This window comes from Lepisma saccharinum, chromosome 2 (genome assembly GCF_977018435.1).
Source record: "Lepisma saccharinum chromosome 2, izLepSacc3.1, whole genome shotgun sequence".
Taxonomy (NCBI): Eukaryota; Metazoa; Arthropoda; class Insecta; order Zygentoma; family Lepismatidae; genus Lepisma; species Lepisma saccharinum.
Genome location: NC_139230.1, coordinates 20,014,514 through 20,034,604, shown reverse-complemented (window position 1 = coordinate 20,034,604; position 20,091 = coordinate 20,014,514). Strand labels below are relative to the sequence as shown.

Genomic DNA, 20,091 nt, shown 5'->3' with positions numbered 1-20,091 from the left:
TCAACAGTGATAAGTTTCATATTTCATTGCACAGAAACTAAGAAAAATGTTACTTAACTATCAGAAGAATAGTTACTTTAATATAAAAAAAATTGTCCGCGTGTCCCACTCGTGACAATGTAGTGCCCCATATAATTTTACTCTATGCAGTGAGATATTGGGGGGAAAAGAAGAAGTTTTCACATCGCTCACTGTGATCTCGAAAGTGGTTTCTAAGGGGTTAAATTCTGGGGCGCGTTAAGTATCTGAGCGCTCAGCTACTTGACGGCCAAATAGGCGTTGCTCCGCGAGCCCTGCTCACTTGATCGCTGAGCGAACTTGAACCTTACTCGCCACAGAATATAGCGTTTTTGTGTTTCGATCTCGTGAGGCAAAGGGAAGAAGAGGGAAACTGTATGAGGATGGCGGGGTGGCGACCAATGAGGAAATATTTATGATGAACGGCTTGCGATATAGCGTAATTAGAGAGGAAGTTCAAGTAACAGAAGGTGATGTAATATTCCAGTTTTTGTAATTGCATTAAAATGAAAGTGTTGTTTATTACAAAATAATACATATTAGTAGTTTTGGAAAGTTGTGCAAGGGTGTGAAAATGAAAATTTCGACAGTTTTGTTCACATCAACTATTCCATTTCCATAAATAACAACTTTCCAAACACCGAAATCTTGTCCACTCGACGCAGTCACATTCATCACACAGATTATTCAAAGGCACCGATATTTTGATCAATGAGCAAACTGCGTCAAGTAAATGGTCTGTCTGCTCAACGAGCGAAAATCTTGCTCAGCGAGCGTCGCTCAGAAACTTGACGGGCTCCTGATATTTTAATTTGTTCCGTGAATTACGGCAGGAACATGAGGATTGGCGAATTCTTTACATATGGATGTGGACACCTACTGCAAATTATTAACGCTAGTAACTCCAGAAATTGATAAACAAGGTATTACTCGTTCAATATCAACGAGATTCGGCGCAAAATTAAGCGAAGTTTGACCGATTAGATGGATGTGCGTCTACATGCAACAAGTTGTCTTCCGTTCTGCTTGAAAACAAAGCTCTAACTCATCCGTCTTTCGAGCAGTCTTCAAGCCTCATTCAGTCCATGCAAGACGTCAAACTTGCCATCTACACACAATGTTTTGTTTGATTGCTGACGACAAAACATTACATGTGGATCAGGCTTAAGATTCGCTTTAACCTAGACATACTGTGGTGTCTGCGAAGACGTCACCTCACCACTAATATCACTAATATGGCCCATTGCCTTGACTACCGTCAGCAAAAAGGAAGCTTGCTCGCTGAGCACGCTAATTTGACCGTCAAGCACTTGAGCAATTACTTCGCTCCCTGAGGGCTCAGATACTTGATGAGTATCTACGCTTTCTAGACCAATGTCCTGGTTAAGCTGCGTGATAATTTATTTGTATCTGTATTTTTTGTAATTTACCGTCGCTTTTTGTCAACTTTTGGTTAATCGTGACGATGAAGATGAGTGATGATTGTGTGAAATTGATAAAGGGGCACTAAAAGAACACCCATGCACAGGACGGGATTCGAACCCGGTAACTTCGGTGGCGATATCGAAAGTCGCCACTGAACGCGCTCGGTCACGGAGCCGGTGCATGATAATTTGAACACAAATATGTTGCAGATAAAGTTATCCAGCAGTGAGTTACAGCATATGCAGCGGGCACATTGTTTAAGTACGGTAGATATCCATGCGCAAAATCCCCAGAGTAGTGTTTGCATCCACTGAGCTCTTTTAGCCATTAAATATAATATTTCCAATGAGCTTATCGGAATCCCCCACTGGAAGTATTTCATGTACTACACTGAAAATCTCTGCTGATAAGATAAAATATAAACATATTTGCAGGTATCTGTGTTGCGCATGCCTCAGGCGTGAAACTTTGTAGGAGGCTGTAAAATAAGTGAAAACCAGAGGCGTAGCAAGGGATGGGCAGGGGGAAGTGAGCAACCGCCCGGTCCCTCTCATCCCACAGGGCTTGTACCAAACATTTGCAAGAAATAATGTAAGTGCCGACTTTGAATTCTAGTTAAACGCTACAATTTGAATGAATACGTCAAATATTTATTATTTTAAATAAACCGGGCGAAGCCGTCTGATTTACAAGCCACGCCCCTATAAATAAGCCATGAATAAAATAATTTCTCGTTGTAATTGTTGTTCGTGTTAGGCGTTTTAATGAAACTCGGAAGTGAGCGTTTACGTTTGCACTAGGCAACAATGCACACAATGTAGAAGAATGAAATAACCTTTTCTAGGTTGAAGATAAAAACTTACCTCCCAACAACCATGTCACAAGAACGAATGTCAAGTCTGGAAATATTATCCATAGAGAATATCGACTTAGTTCGGGATTATGCAGAAGTCGTGAGCGAAATCAGCTCCAGGATAAGCAGAGAAAGACATTTTTAGGGTGAGTAAAATGATTAAATATCATATTTACCAGTAACTATTATTATTATTATTATTATTATTATTATTATTATTAAGATTTGATTATACTTTTGCTGACGTTGTTTGCCTGAAGTTTTTATATCGATTCACATTGAGATTTCAAATTTAAAGAACGTATAGAAACATCCAAATCTAGCCCAGGGACTCGCGCACTGGCGTACGCAGAGGGGGGCTGAAGGGGCTACAGCCAGCCCACTCCGAAATTTTGAGAAAATGAACATTTCCAAACAAAAAATTGAAAAACTCTGAAAAAATCCAGAGTGCCATTTTTGAGAGTGAAAATATCTAAATATACGAAATATCTTACTGTATATGCCGCATACTATAGAAAGCAGCTATGCACTATCCACCTTTACAATTCCGGCCCCTCCAGAAAAAAAACAACCTGCGTACACCAGTGGCCTCGCGATATATTGCTACCCCAATGGTGAAAAGTTTTTCTTAACCGCCCCTCAAAATATCCTGGGTACGGACCTGGTGAAAACATTGGGCATGTTTCTGTTTCATGTCTAATTTATGATAGGCTAATCGGGACTGGACCCACAGTTCAATGTAGGATCCGAACCACTGTATGTATCCACTCAACGATCTCTCCACCGAAAGGTTCCAGGTTCGAGTGCTGACGTGAGCATTGGCATTCCTTTCGAGTGTTCATTCAATATTCTAAGTTCAACTCCTGGCCAGAACATGGAAGTTCCAGTGTACTTGCTCTATCACAAATTTCACCCGCTCATTCATCCTCATCGTCGCGATTAAAAACAACAGGTAGACAAACGGTAGTTTCCTCTCGTCTTTTTGATTGTCACAATATGTCACATTTATAAGAAATTATTTTGCCTGTTCATACTTACATGCAGAGACGCAACCACGATTTTTTGTCGGGGGGGCAAGTACCAGAATAAACGTACCAATAATAATAATAATAATAATAATAATAGTAATAATAATAATTGTAGTAGTAATAATAATAATAATTATTATTATTTTATTACTATTATCATTAGTAGTAGTAGTATCAAAGTCGTTATTACCCTCGTAAATTACGCAAAAAGAGTGTAGAAGTCCGTGCTAAAGCATTTGGTTCCAAATGCATTATAAATACAACCCGAATATAATTCTTTTTGTACATATAACATGCATAACTTTCATGTACAACATATGTTTTACACATGTGGAACATGGAGCGACGTAAAATAAGAAAATACATGTGCAACACGCTAACACTAAATTGTGTGCGTATTCAAAGCTTCTTTTAATGCATATATATAACACGTATTATTTAAATACATTACATAATCAATTTATCAACCTCATAATAAACCAACAACAAAAATTACGTAAATTGTGTCTCAAATGGGAACGCCCCTTTTCCTCAAAACAATTGTTCATGCATTTAAGACAAAATCAATTAAGATAAGTCTTATTTTTATATCTCTCTCTCATAATTTACAATACATTACAGAAAACAATGAGACTGCGAGCGAAGCGAGCAAGAAAATTTTTAGATCCAATTTTTTGCAAACTGAAAACAATATTGATTTAATAGGGTGCAAATAATTTCACGGGGTGCCATGCCATTCTTTTTTCATTTAGATCGTTCGGCATCCAGGGTCGACTTCCGTCGCCCCCTAGTGAAATCGATGGGGCAATTGCCCATTCTCTGCCCCCTACAGGTGTCATTGGAAGTCAATGTTTGCTCCCCTGTGGTTGCGCCACTACTTACATGTGAACTTTTACACAATACCATTTGCCGCTAAGTTTCCGTGTTTGAGCTATAAATTATATTGCGTTTACATTGTGATATGGTGTTCACGTAGCCTCGCTGTTGCTCGAATGAATTTGCATTTTCTCACTACGGGAGTCTTTCTCAGTCCAACGTATACATTGCTCAGTCATTCTCCTTCTAATTAGCATTTGTGTCACACAGAAACCGGCATTCGACCTTCATTCGTGCTGTTTTGGTGGTTATAATACGCGTATATATTTAACGATAATAGAATTTTTCTTGTCAACGAACAAGAAGTAATACTTCTTTATCACAAATATATACCATGGGGTCATGTAGCGTTTCTTTGGTGCTCTTTCTCGAGCAGGGGTCAACCAAAACCAGATTCTTTCTAGCCTCAAAACGGGTGCCACTACTAGGGGAAACTAGAGGGGAAGGTGCATAGTAGAAGAATTCGTCACACGGATTTCAGATGTTCAGGGAGGAGTCGTGTTAACTGATGTGTGAAGTGTCTTCAGTCATGGAGGAAAGGTTTATCAAGAAAAGGAAACTGAGCTGTGAACATGCAGAAGAACATATAGCTAACAGTTTTGTAAGAGAAGGTAAGTTATGAATCCAACACAAACACAATATTAATTTTGTATTGTAGTACGTTAACGAGGCACAGGTGTCGGGATGTAACTGCAATATTTTCTCACGTTAGATAATAACACATGTTCATCAAGTCAACAAGTAAGAAAGGCACGATTGGTATGATTACGTAATATTTGCATTACAGACCGTGAAATGTCATTATCGACAATGTAGTGCTGTATTTCGTGTTATGTGGTCGTTGATTCTCTATACTTGTTATCAGAAAATGTAGCGACAGCCCCGTCTAAATTGTTCCCAATGTGATATTTATGGAAGGTGTAATGTTGGACTATTTGGAAAGCACGTGGTTGTTTTATTCAATGTTGGCGGGAATATGCACGCCATTGTGCTGTATGAACGCCGATGAAAGCGTGCCATTGAAGGGGAAATTGCTAGCTGTCTGTGACCTTGAACCAGGCGTGGATAGTCGTTTGGTTGGAAGCAGACGCAGTTATCACAATCCCCAGTTCCGCCAGCAGCATGTTGCCAGGGTTGCCAACGTTGGTTGAAGGAAATCCAGCGACAGAGTTTGTGAAAAGGAAAGTATCTTCTACTTTGCAGTGAATTGTTTCATAGTAACTGTAGAGCCATGTTAATGTCCGTATCTTTATAAAGTTTCCCACCAAACACGTCCAGGTTTCCTATTCACATTTTACCTCCCCGGCGTCGCCTTGTAATCAAAGTGTCCCGGGATTGATACCCGGTGGAGGCACATGTCATACTGGTTCGGATTCAACTTTAAACTGTAGGTCCAGTCCCGATTAGCCTATACGTGCATAAAGTGGACTAAAACAATAAATCAATCTTGAGGTTGGTGCACCCCGAATTCGGTACGGAAATGTGCTTGGGTCACCATAATTATATAGAATAGGTGTGTTTCACCTACGTCACAAACTGTTGCACTGTGGGATCGAGCAGCCATGATTGTGGTGGGGTTCTTGTAAACATTCGGAATTCAAGCGGGCGGGCGGGAGATTTGAACCTTGTTCACGATGGTATACTTTATACAATATTAGGTTGTTTAGGTCGAACAGGCATTCATGTTTATCCTAGAATTTTCCGATAAAGAACAGAATGTGCAATTCACGGCACAGAATTTTCCAATTGTTGATTGTCATGGCGAGAATAAATCGTGCCAACATTAATGAACAAAACAAACAGTACAGAGCGGTGGGGTGAACATTTCTTTTCAGGTAAGTTCATTTATCGCATTTCTCTGTGACTTTTAGTACAAATAGATTGAACTGGTGTTTTTTATCATACTTGCAAGTAGCGTTTCCTTGTTGTTGTTTTTTTTTTTTGGTAGAAAGGTGTTTATAAGTTTGACGATAAAAATGATAATATTGAAAGTTAAATTCATCTTGATAATTGCACGCTTGTACTAGATTATTTATATTTCATTCATTAACACAAACTGTTATTAATTGTTATCCTATTCATGAGAAAAGGTGCCGGTAGTAGGTTTTGCGTACTGTCAGAAAAAGCACTGCTTGGTTAAAACATGTTAATGATATATCAAAGTATCTCAAGTTAATTGATTTATTTTACTTCTTTTTTCTGTTATATTTGGCTAGTCGTTAAGATCAGTCATGCCCAGGCCGAGATTCGAATCCGGGATCCCTAACATCGTAGTGCGTTGTGCCAACCACTCTGTCACTGAGGCCTGCATATCCCAAATTGTTAAAGCAAGGCGTGAAAATACGGTTTTTGAACAACTCAACATTTCAAGTTACAGCGCTTGAACAAACGTTAAAAAGAAACATAGAAGATAATGGCTGAGTCTTGGAATTTTCAGTTAATCTGTACTCAAGGTCCTTGATTATCACTTTCTCCCACCCCGAGCGGGAAACATAGGTTACTTACTGGATGTAAATATTTCAATCAGAATCCGAACCACTAATAAATACGAAAACAAACTGATTCCATGTAGCTGGTTCAAGTAAATAAACACAGGTGAACTAGAGTTGGTCTTTTCGTTGCATTTGTATCCAATGTTACCGACATTTTACACAGTACTAACAACAAACGCACCCAGCTACTGTTTTTAAATTTAAAAAAAAGTAATTTTGGAAATTTAGTAACTTCAATTAACCGTAATTTGATATGTACACAAAAGCGTATGCTTTATGATAATCGGTGGGCGGCCTTGTACCGGAGTGACAACAAACTGCACGCCACTTATAGCGTGCCTCTCGGATTGGACCGTCTTCTCTCTGCCTGGTTTATCGATGCTCAATACCGCGGCGAAATCTCGTGTGCTTCCAACCAAAAAGATTTAAAAAAAACAATAGTAATAAAAAAGCAGCAGCAGCTTCCAATGAACACGAACTTTCTCAAAAAACCGCATTATCCTCCACTTACTCGCAAAAGTAACATCGGAGAATGTCATCAATGCAGACTACACTTTTCTTTGATGTTTCGGCGAAAGACTACTACATACAATGACAGCACACTAGGCATATCATTATATAAACCTTGATTCCGGAAATGGATAAACGTGTGAACGCAGCATTAGACGTTTTCTATTTTTTTTTCACAATATCTATATTTTGCATTTCTTATCTGAAGGGATGATTTATCGGCCCATTTAAGTTTTATTTTTCACTCAAAAGATATAAAGCAGTAATAATTATTTAATTTGTCAAGATAACAACTTTGTAGACAGTAAGCTTTGACTTATCAAATATAAAACTTGCCTATGGTAGTTGCCAATAACCTGATAGCTGTTGACCTTTATGTAGTGGCAATTATTCACGCTGGGAAAGCTAATCACAAGTCGATGGGCCGACCTCCGTGGCTGAGTGTGTAGCACAGCATGCTACGACGCCAGGATCCCGGGTTCAAATTCTGGCCTGGGCATGGGCAGTGACATCCCCAAGAGGGAGTTTGTGGGGCTCATACCCCTTTTCCCCCTTTGGCACAGTATTCATAAGAAAAAGAGTGTCAAAGGCAGGAACAGATGTCAAAATGAGGGCTGACTACTAAGTATTATATGTACCCCCCTCCATTCGAAAATTCTTGGCATGCCACTGAGCGTCGGTGTTCTTTGAGTGTCCCTTCATCAATTCCATCATATCATCACTCATCCTCATTTTCGCGATTAGGCCAAAGTGGTTGAAGAGCGAAGTAAAATAAACCAAATCATGTCAGTTTTTTCCCCTCTTGTCCATTATAGCATTCATCACAATTAATATGTGAGGTAGAAATGGGACGTGTAATATTAAAAGAAAAAATTACGCCATAACAGCTATCCTGGAGAGCACAGTCAGGTGGGAGAACATCCAAAGGCTGAACCTCGCCCTTCAATAAAGGAAATTTGAATTCATGTTAACGAGGCTCTGTTGTCTAGAGCAACAGCCACAATAATCATATGTGGCTGCAAACTTCCTCAACAACTCCATTGCAAATAGTTGTCGCACACCCAAAACCTTGCACGATGGCGAAGGTTTTAAGTTCTAAAACACTGTATCACCAAAATTAGCAGATTTACACTTACATCGATAGTTAAAATGTGTTGCTTAAACTTTAGATAATGTAGATGAGTCAAAAAGAAAGAAGACGAATACACTGTTAGAAGAGAATAATATATTTAGCTTAGTACACATGTGAAACGAGTAATTACCAGTTACATTTTTATGGAAAAGAAATTATAATTGTTATTAACTCCTGCAGATAAGTTTTAAAACAATAATTATCAAGTTTCGCGAGTTGAAATTCTCATCATGAAATTTGAGCATTGCCAGAGACTTACGAATGAGATATAGGGAAGCTACTGTGAATTTACAAATAACTATTAAAAAAAAAATCACATATTCGACGGTATCATGATTAGCCAAAATGAGGGCAGGGCTTAATTCTTAGGAGCAAGAAAGGGAATTTCCAAAACTAAAATAACAACTGCACTTCTGCAAACTAAAAAAACATTAATAAAAGTTATTATGGATAGTCTGAGTTTTAGTGAATGATAAAATATATGTGAGAGACTCATGAAATAATTGGTTATTATTTTTTATTAATGATAGTATTTTTTGTAGTTATTACAATTAATAAATAACTGCACATATATAATCAGCAAAGGAAGCAGTGATTCAATTATAAAATGGTTTCTTGAAATTTAGTGATAAAACAAAGTGTGGTCTGTGAGCCACCCCTGGTATGTAAGTTTCTCATATGGCACGAGTAAGCTAGGGTTAAAATTAAACGTGAAGTACTAATGAGCACATCTGGCCATGAAATTGACTTAAAACAGGCTTTTACATGTTTGTGTCTCAATTTAAATGTTGATGTTATAAAATATGAAACAAATGTTAGTATCAAAATATTCGATGTTTCGGGACAATTGAAGATCTTGACTGTTCACATCACATATGCAGAAGTATACGTATTACGTGAATGTGTGTATATATCCTGTTTAACGGAGCTTTGAGACGGAAGCGACACGTGGCTCTTGGAAACCAACCCTTAAAAGTAAATTCAACCTTTCGAACCGAAGGAACATAAGCTGCAAGTGTCGCTTGTCACTTGGCCTGTACCGTTTTCTCAGGGAACTTTCAGACCGAAACATCAAGTGACATGTGTCACTTGGAAGCAGTAATCCATTCAACCTTTTGAATTGAAATGCGACAATGAGCTAAACATGTCACTTGCATGTTGCTCGGACTATACTATTTTCTCAATGGCAGGGTGAATGTTTTGCTTTATACTGCGCCCCAGTCTTGTTTGTGCATGTGTGGTGGATGCTTGCTTACAGACTGAAGGTGCCCATGTCACTTGTCACTTCAATGTAACCCCCTAACAAGATTGTTAGCTACTTCATCAGAGATTAAGATTTCATTTAGCCTGTAAATCACAGAACAAATTGCAAGTACTGTTGATGGAAAAGGCCTGCTTTTTGATAGAATGTTCCTTTTATAATCATGAATTGGCCTCTGGATTTGATTGATTGATTTAGTTTATTTTACTTCGCGCTTTGTGCCTCTTGGCTAATTTGCGAAGATGGGGTTGAGTGATGAAATGATGAAATTGATGAATGGACATTCACAAACAACCAAGCCCGAGCGGGATTCGAACCCGGGACCCTTGGCGTCGCAGCGCGATGTGCTAACCACTCGGCCACATGGTCCAATTGGCCTCTGGAGTGGAATAAAGTAATGCTGTTGCCTTGTAATAAGAAGGGGTCTGAGGTTCAATCCTCAGCGGAGGCAGAGTGCCCCGGATCTAATTTCAAACTGTAGGTCCACTCCAGATTTATTTTATAGATTTTTTCCCCATTTGCGGCCAGTCTTATTTGCTTCTACTTCAGTTTTAGTGCCAGTGTTTTTCAACTGGCGGGCTGCAAAAGTTCCGTTGCACCCAGGGGTTGACGACAAATCTAAAACTAATTTTATATTTAACAGCAAGTCTATACATATTTGAACTCCGATTATGCCATACTTGATATATTAATATTAATTAAGGTTGCATATTAATTTCCATATAAACTTTAAAGTTCAGAAATGTATTTATGAGTGAAATTGTTGGAATCAGGGCATCGACTTGTAAGAAATAAATTTACTGAGCTGTGGTCTCACGAAGGTCGAGAACCACTGCAACAAGCAGCTCCGTGACCAGGTTTAGCGGCCATTTAACCAAATTATACATGATGTACTGGAAAGCCAGAATACAAATATATATATTACTGAACACACAATTTAATGTAAATAGATTTGATACTAGATTTTCAAAAGGTATAGCAGTATTTTCTTTTTTGCTTCATGTACGTGTTCGTATAACAAATTCAAACATTGAAAATCATATCATACTATTAGGTTCTATTAAAAACACATACAAAACTACTCTAGTTATGTGAATATGCTTATACTGCATAGATATATTTAATAAGCCTACCGAAATATGAAGATTAGCACTCGGAAAGAACCGCCCATTCAAAAAAGCCAGCTTTCTTGAAAACACTGTTTTTGTCTAGCTACGAATTTCATATTGTAGGGAGATAAACGAAAACCATGAAAGAGGAAAAATACTGCCAACTCCTGTATTTTTATTGATTTGAGACACTTTTGTAAAAAAAAAAAAGCCCAAAAATGCCGCGGGGAAAAACCCGAGGTTTTTTTTTAAAAAAGTCGGGCTTTTTCCGACCACTTCCAACTCTACTTTTGGCTAATCGCGAAGCTAGGGATGAATGATGATATGATGAAACTGATGAAGGGACATTGAAGAAGAACATCCATGTTCTGGCCGGGATTCGAACCCTGGAGCCCTAACGTTGTAGGACGCTGTGATAACCACTCTGCCACGGAGTTAGGTGAGGAGAAAAATAAGGAATTACAATAATTCAAAGTTGCAAAAGAATGTTTGCATTGTTTAACTTTGTAATTCATGTGCGACAGAGGTGGTGGGTTAAGCGGACACGATAATTCGCAATAAATTAAAATTGGCTTGTGTTTTGTAAATGTATTTTCGGTAAGCGCACTGGCGGAGTATCTAGCACAATGCGCTACAAATACAAAGTCCCAGGTTCGTATCCTCGATAAAACATGCGCTGTTATATTCGTACTTTCATGTTTCTTTTCTTCGACATTTGGCAAAGGCACTCGAAGAAAAAAAGGGAATCTTAGCTTCTAGTGTTGCCCACGGGACGAGACGGGACAGGCTTTTAAAAATTCGAGACGAGACGAGATTGATCATGTGTCCCTTTGACAAACGAATATTTTCGAGACGAGACAGCATTTCATAGCATTTCCACGAGACGAGACAGGCCAAAGTCTCGTCTCGTGGGCAACACTATTAGCTTCTATTCTTGGCTAAACTTTTGCCCTTTGTATCTCGATTAACCAATGTCACTTAGGTTCGCTGTTATCTTCTCTTCGATAGTGATCAATAATTGATTTCTCTCACACACACACACTCTCTGTTGTGTGTGTGTGTGTAGCCCGCTCGGTCTGGGGGAGTGGGTGTAAAATTTCTCTGATTTTAGGCTGGCTGTGAACACCCAAGGATTTACTCCACGCGACGCCACTGATATGTAATTCCAGTCCCGATTAATCAGAGCATACAGAACTTCAAACAACCTTTGAGCGTCTTTTCGTGTTGGTTGTTTAATTTTATTTCTAGAATGCCCTCAGAGATGGTGATTGTCCTATACGTGGCTGTGTTTTTTTCTGTTTCGTTGGTTAAAGAAATCTTTATCGCAATTTAATATCTGATAAATAAATTATGTAAATCTACAAAACGCGTAGAAGCGAGGACCTTAGAAAGACTTGTGAAATGTAGACATGTAATTTTCAATCTGGGATGAATATGACCATAACTTGTTCGTAAGTCTCAAGTACTATGGAGAAAACAAGAACATAATCATAATAATAAACAAGCCATAATTAATAATAATGGCAATCCACGAGCTTTGCAAAATGTATATGCATTATGAGATGGTTAAATAAATATCTAAGGGTGTTCAAATTGAAAAACATATTATTCAGTTCTGTGTCGTACGCGATAAATTCGCTTTCATCTTGCTTAAATTAGGAATACCACAAGCTGCATTGCATTTTCGGTGGTTATAACCGCTCCAGCCTACTCCTGCTGAACATCGCCGTCGCCATCAAACAAGCCCCTATTGTGATAAATCTGTTGGCTGAAATGTCACTGTCGGAACTAGATCAACGTAGTGTTGCCAAACTGAATTAGAGAAAAAGAGCCAAATCTCACCTCAAAGGGGGCTTGAAGTAGCTTTAGTAAAATAATAATAATAATAATAATAATAATCCCCTGTGATATGAAGTTACACAGGGGGAGTGGCCCCATGCATTTTCGATCTCGGGCATTTCGCAGGTGATGTAATCTGCCTCTCCCCGGTAGTCGGGTAGCTACAGATCCGCTTTATGCAAGGGCATTTGAGTTTTAGGTACACTTTATACACAGATAGGCGAATCGGAACTGGAGCTGCGGTTTAAAGCAGGATCCGAACCAGTATGCGCCTCCATCGGGTATCGAACCCGGGAGACCTTTATTACAAGGCCACGACGTTACAGCTACGCCATCGGGGAGATCCTCCATTTAGATTTACGTAAAATAAACTTCCCTTGGACCAACCACACGGGAATCGAACTCGGGGTCTCCCCGTGTGGCAATACAAACTCTACAAAAGAAAGAGCCAAATTACTCCAAAATTCTGATGCTCTTTTGGTTATTATTATTATTATAGGATACTTTGCAGACGTCGCCATCCCGATTGCACCCTCAAATTCTCATCACTCATTCCAAAAAATTCTATTCCCTGGTCTTGATTCAAACTCTGAACATTAATCGCCCTTTACCATAGATGACCATAGCACACTCCCAAAGAAGGGATTGGATTGTCAAATACAATACAAAAGTATATTTGTTCAGGGTGTCTACTAGTCTGGAAATCCCGAAAAGTCAGAGAATTTACTTTTTCTGGAAATGTCAGGGAAATTTAATCTGTTTCTGGAAAAATCAACATTTTTGTAATAGTTAGTCCTCGGATTTTTAGGTTCTAAAAAGTGTGGTTTTAGGTTCCTAAAATAGGCTCTAAAAATCCTAAAGTAGGTTCTAAAAACCTTAAAATAGGTTCTAAAAATCCTAAAATAGGTCCTAAAAATCTTAAGTTAGGCTCGAAAAATCCTGAAGTAGGTTCAAAAAAACTTCAAACAGTTCAAATTTCCTGAAAAATGCTGATTAGGTTAGGGTAACCAGATGTCCTCTTTTATCCGGACATGTCCTCCTTTTTAGGTGTTTGTCCGGCGTCCGTTTAGAAATCGGTAAATCTCCTCCTTTTTTTGGAAAGAGTATAGCAAATGTGTTGCATAGAGAATGCTTCCACACATAACGATCATCATATCACTTGGGGGGGGGGACTCCCAGATGGCGCAGTGGTAGCGTCGCCGCCTTGAAATCAAGGGGTCCCGGGTTCGATACCCGGTGGAGGCACAAGTGGCTCGGATCCCACCTTAACCTGTAGGCCCAGTCTCGATTAGCCTTACTGTGCATAAAGTGGACTTAAAACACTAACTCCACATATCGCTTGGGACGCGTTATGTATATTCGAGCAATGCTCACCTAGCATCTTGGAGCTCACTTTGCCCGATTGAGCTCATTAGTATTATTCTAATTCGTTACTTCGCCCTCTTAAATTGTTTATTTTGCTTTGCTTTCTGCCATTCCTGGCTAATCGCGAAGATGAGGATGAGCGATGATATTATGATTTTGATGAAGGGACATTCACAAAGAACACCCATATCAAATCTAAACTACCTAAAATTATATATATTATTCTTTTTTTTGGAAATAAGCAAAGCTTACTCTTACATTTGCATTCATTTATGGGAATATTTCATTCTAATATCAAAAAATTGGAAAAGGAGTAATAAATATGCTGTGCTTCAAATTATAGATATTCTTGTTCTGATTGTCATGTGTTAAAAATAGATTAGGAGATTGCATTCGTTGCTTAAAGGTAAGAGGAAATTATTGAAGAAGATCATCTGAGAAGTATCTGTAAGCTAAGTGTTGGTAAAATATTGTATATTAATTAAATTATGAGTAATGGCAAATGTGTCTCCATTTTTTGCGGTGTCCTCTTTTTTATGACTTTGTTCTCCTTTTTCACCTGCTCTGTCCTCAAATTTGAATGTGTGTGTCTGGTCACCCTAGATTAGGTATAGTCACCGGCAATGAAAATGGGACACCTATATCCTGAAATACGCACTATCTTGCATAACGTTGTGTGTTGTCTAACCCTACGGTGATGGCAGAACTTACCATTGGAAATGTGCTATTAAAATCCACTCTTCGCCGTTTAGTTAGGCAACAATCGTTTTTCATGTTATCCACAGTCAAACTCAGCAATTTTGTCTGCGAGGATTATCTTATATGCTGAAAATAATATTTCAACAAAAACCTAGTCATTGGTGTAAACTTCAATGCTGCAATATAAGTTTGCAAGGCTTGAAGGCCACAAAGCACCGAAGTGACGCGAAAGTGAGCAAGACGACTTTGGATCGTACAGGTAACAGTGGCACCAGACATTTTGCTTTGTTTAGAGCTTTGAAAAATCACCATGGACTTGGAGGAAGATAAATCGACAGGGAGTACGTTTCAAACACGTTCGTCATTGACTTTTTTCGTGACCAAACAAAGCAAATGCCTCGGTGTGACATAAAAATCCTGTAAAACCTTAAAAAATATATAAAAACCTTAAAAAAAAGGCTTGGTTTAGACGCATAAACCTAAAATAGGTTCTAAGAAGCACAATACATTTTTTTAGGCACTATAAAACTTCATCAGCTGTTGCGTTTTTTTTAAACGAAACACTGACATAACATATTATTTCTTACATTCCTGTAAAGGAAAAATAAGTTAAAATCAGAGGTCTAGTAATAGTACACTAAAAGTAGGTTTTTGAAGAAACAAGAAATTTTAAATTTGTTGTGGACACACCATACTTCAGTTTGATATACTGAGTACTACCAGTAGTTACAGTAGAAACTGTATATTAATTACTCTAGGAAAAGGTCATTTTTGAACTATTTTCATGTCTGACTCTTGGAATTTCCCACTTTTTTGTAACACTGTTTGGATTGTGTTTAGTAGTTATTAGAAATAATACCGATATTATTACTAAGTTTTGCTATAAGTATGTATTATTTATGCTATTATTTATTTTTTATAAAAATATATAATTCTTTGATTACCATAGACCAATCCTGCCATTATCACTTTTACATGTGATGTGATTTTTCTAAAAACTTATATTACAAGTGTGATGCTGGCCAAAGTATACAGAGTGTATCAGAAGTCCCTTACCACCCCTTGTAAAAATCGCAGTGATGTATTTTCATGGAATTTGATATATGCGATACATAATAGGCCTCGGGGGACACCTTTTGGAGTATGTCACGCGGACGGCCGCCATCTTGAATTCAACTTTTTTATTTAAAATGATAGGTGGGTCATGTGATACATGACCATAGGCTATATGGAAAGGCACATTCTAGTAAACTGCCCTGTAAAATATTTGAAAAGTTTGATTAAAGCAAATAAAAAATGAATTAAATGTAAATGTACATATTTCGGTTTCTGATGCTGTACATATGAACCTATTATGGAAATGTTTGTTGAGTGTGTTAATGAAACTGTAATACATAATTTCAGTAATTTTTCTTCCAGTAATATAAAACATTCTGGATGTACTCTACAATTGCAACTGAAAATATTTTTTAGTGTTTGTAGCTGAATTTTAGTATTTTTTAAATGATAGTTTGCAAAATATCAGCTGTCATATTTATTTACAGTTTAATGATAATGACACTATTTACGGTTTAACATTATTAGTATTTTGTATATTATTTATTCTACACATGCAGTTTGCTTATTTTGCCTATAATAATTGAATTTTTTATCAAGATAAATTTAAGTGTGTTTACAGTTTGCATATTACATTTCCTTTTGTAAAGGTAAAAAAAAAAGGTAAAGTGCTCCCCTGTGCTTAGCACCACGCCATGAAGGCGTATAGGGGGTGTGGGGGTAACGCCTCACACTTTCTTGATCCGGTCGTGAGTGGGGGTGGTGTGATCAGCATCACGCCCCTGACCGCCTTTACCCCCCAGGGTTTCCCCCAGGTACCCATGTTATTCGACGCTGGGTGGGCGCCGGGGCCGCATACATTTCCTTTTGTATGAGCTTATTTTCTTTTCTGATTTAAATGAGTGATTTTTTTTAAAAAAAACCACCTGATATAAATCGCGATTTAAATCAATCCATCTTGTGGAAATTTAAGGGAATTTTGTTTTTACGAAATTATAGACACCCTGTTGTTTCCTCGGTTTCTCAGATGTAAATACACGGAGACATACTACATATTTTGTGCTTTGGTCAATCATTCCGTTCACCTTCACGTCCGTACAGTTAACACTGAACTAGAAATAGGCATTGGACAATAAATCACAACACACTACAGTCCCGGCGCGGGAACCGTCTTTATGGCAGTGACCGTCTGTTGCCCCGTTTACCTAGGAAGGAACTTAGGGTCAAACAGCCAATTAGACCCACCGCTGCCCCCCCTCCCCCCCTGTTTGGGGAACAAGCGGCAACCTTTGAAACCCTCCTCCCCGAAGCAGCCAGCAGAGAAACAAGATTTTGTCAAAATTGCCGTCCTGCGCTGCGATTGGACACCGGGGGATATAACGGCAGGACTGTAGTTTTAAGCAGTTCGTGTGAATTCCATGAACGTAGACTACGGTTTTAGGAGCCATGTGTAGGACAGATCTGGCTTCAAAAAAGCTGAGTTGGCAACATGAAGAAGTGTGAGGGCAGTCGTGCGCGTTTTGCAGTAGTGACGTCAATACATCGCTGCGGGGCTGAGGGAGAACACACGAGAACCGGTAAACAGTGCAGTCGGCAGCATCCGAAAATTAGCGGTCCACTGACCTTCACAACACCCACCCTTGCCCGCAAATCAGCGTCCTTCCTTCTGTCGGAGTCAGTTGTGTACAGGTTGACCAAGATAAGAATGTTCCTATGTCGCTATATCCTGTCCCAGTCATCTCTGGAGCAAAGTCACGCATAGCGCCAGAGAAGTGGCGAAATCGAATGGAGAGAGCGAAGCAGGTACACGCTGCTCGAAGGCTGCATTCGCTTTCCCTCCCTCCACACAATCCCGTTCCTCTCAAGTGTTCATTGGTTGAGCCGTTTCGCGTCACTATTTGCGCAGATATTTGTTTTCGTTCGCTTCCTCCAGAGATACTGGGACACAGTGTAGAGTCGTGGGGCTCACAGGAGCGTGAAAAGAAAACAAATGACTGTGCACTTTAGTTCGCGAGTTTGCCGGGGACATGCTTATCTTGGTTAAGCCGTAAGTAATACATTGACATGATATCAGGACTTTTAAAATGTTTAGAGGTTAGGTCGCCAGATTTACGATTCTGTTTTGTTGAGCTATGTTTTTTTTTCTCGACTAACTAATGTCTTCGCACTCCCATCTCCATGGTTACACGTGACGGAGTTGTTAGTACAGCGCGCTACGACGCTAGGGGCCCCGGGTTCGAATACTGGCCTGGGTATGGTATCCCTTCGTCAGTTTCATCGTATCATCACTCATCCTTATCTTCGCGATTAGCCAAGAGAAAAGCGAAGTACAATAAACCAACTCATGCAATCCATTGTTACACAGCATTTATATCTTTGGAATAGTGACAATGGAAATACAGGGTGACAGATACTTGACTTCCGTACACACTGTCCTTTACAGCCCCTACAGGAAATCCAATGGCGTCATATCGGAAGAAGATGGGGAAGGGGCAGGATATTGGTCCATGGCGATCAATCCATCTTGCATTGAAATGCTGATTCGAAACATCAAGACACATTGTGTGCCCAGTAGTAAAATGCAAGTTGATAATGTGCAAGGTGTTCAGTCTTTCTGGAAACTGGCGTTTACTTGTGAAAGAAGAAAATGTACTTCTCAAATGACTAATGAAGAACTCGTTCGATTCAATCCTCACCAGTTCCGGGTTTAGCCACTCCTTTTCCTGTCAAGAACATTGCCGTTCTCCAAAAATTTTATACCACTTCTGAATACTGTTTGCAGATCATGGATCTTTTGGCACTACGCGCAGAGATTACTTTGTGGTTAGATAAGTTTGTCTTGATATACTAACTAACTAACTCTCTAGCCTTCTTAAACCCGAAGGTTCATGGCTGCAGCAACACAGGCCTTCCATCTGTCCCTATCTTGAGCAAGATCTATATACTCTTTTCCATCCCTACCGATTTCCCTTAGGTCCATCTCGACGTTGTCCCTCCATCTTCGTCTTGGCCTTCCTACTGGTCTCTTACCATCAGGTTTCCCAACAAGAATCCTGTAAATTCCTCTTTCCTCTCCCATTCGTGCCACATGGCCTGCCCACCTAAGTCTTCTTGATTTAATTAATCTAATAATGTCTGGACATGAATACAAATTATGTAGTTCTAAATTATGCAACCTTCTCCACTCACCTGTCTCCTCATCCCTTTTAGGTCCAAAGATTTTCCTAAGGATCCTATTTTCAAATACTCTCAATATATGTTCCTCTTTCAATGTAAGGGACCAAGTTTCACACCCATATAATACTACAGGCAAAATTACTGTTTTGTATATTTTAACTTTTAGTTTCTTAGATATTAAACGAGAAGACAAAAGTTTATGAAGAGAGAAGTAACATGCATTTCCTGAATTAAGCCTACTTTTTATTTCCTCTTTAATATAATTTTCATTTGTTAATATTACTCCTAAGTATTTGAATTTGGAAACTGGTTCAAACGAGTTGTTATCGATAATTAGATTTTGATTATTACCTAACACTTGGTTTCGGCCTGTAAGCATATATTTAGTTTTCTCTTTGTTAACTTCCAAACCTATCTCTTTAGCAGTTTTGAAAAATATTTTAGCATTATTCTTAATTGTATTCACATCATCCCCCAGTAAGTCTACATCATCTGCATATGCTAACAACTGAGTCACACCATTTAATTTTAGTCCTTCTTTAGTTTCGTTTACCTTCCTAACAGCATATTCTAAGGCAAAATTAAAGAGCAATGGAGATAATGCATCTCCTTGTTTTAACCCATCATGAATTGTAAATTTGTCAGACATATTAATACCCACACGAATTTTACTTTCTGTTTCACTGGTGCATATTTTTATCATACTAACAAGCTTCTTAGGTATTCCAAACTCTACTAATATATTATATAATTTATCTCTCTTGACCGAATCATATGCTTTTTTGAAATCAATGAATAGCTGATGGACATTTTGATTATATTCCCACTTTTTTTCAAGTGTCTGTCTGATGTGAAAAATTTGATCTGTAGTTGATCTGTTGCGTTTAAATCCACATTGATAATCACCTATAATTTCATTAGCATATGGGGTTAGTCTTGTTAAAATAATGTTAGATAATATTTTATATGTTGTTGAGAGTAGAGAAATTCCACGGTAATTATTGCAGTTCATTTTATCACCTTTTTTAAACACAGGAACAATTATGGATTATTTCCACTGTTGAGGGATTTCTTCTTTATTCCATATTAAACAAATTAATTTATGAATTTGACATATTAATGAATTTCCACCATATTTAATTAACTCAGCTGGTATTAAATCAATGCCAGGAGCTTTGTTATTCTTTAACCTTTTAATAGCATCTTTAACTTCAGTCAAGTTAGGTTCTGGAACTAAAGGTTCTGCTGTGT

The 20,091-nt window shown here is 38.5% G+C and overlaps 1 protein-coding gene across 1 annotated transcript in view; it reads left to right on the top strand.

Annotated features, from left to right (window-relative positions):
- The first annotated feature begins 4,648 nt into the window (after positions 1-4,648).
- Positions 4,649-20,091, top strand: part of LOC145983947 (peroxiredoxin 2-like) — a 53,035-nt gene continuing 37,592 nt past the window's right edge. Inside the window, exon 1 of the mRNA XM_083117143.1 lies at positions 4,649-4,811. Coding sequence (XP_082973269.1) covers positions 4,709-4,811 — 103 coding nt within the window. The 5' untranslated portion in view covers positions 4,649-4,708. The remainder of the gene's footprint in view (positions 4,812-20,091) is intronic.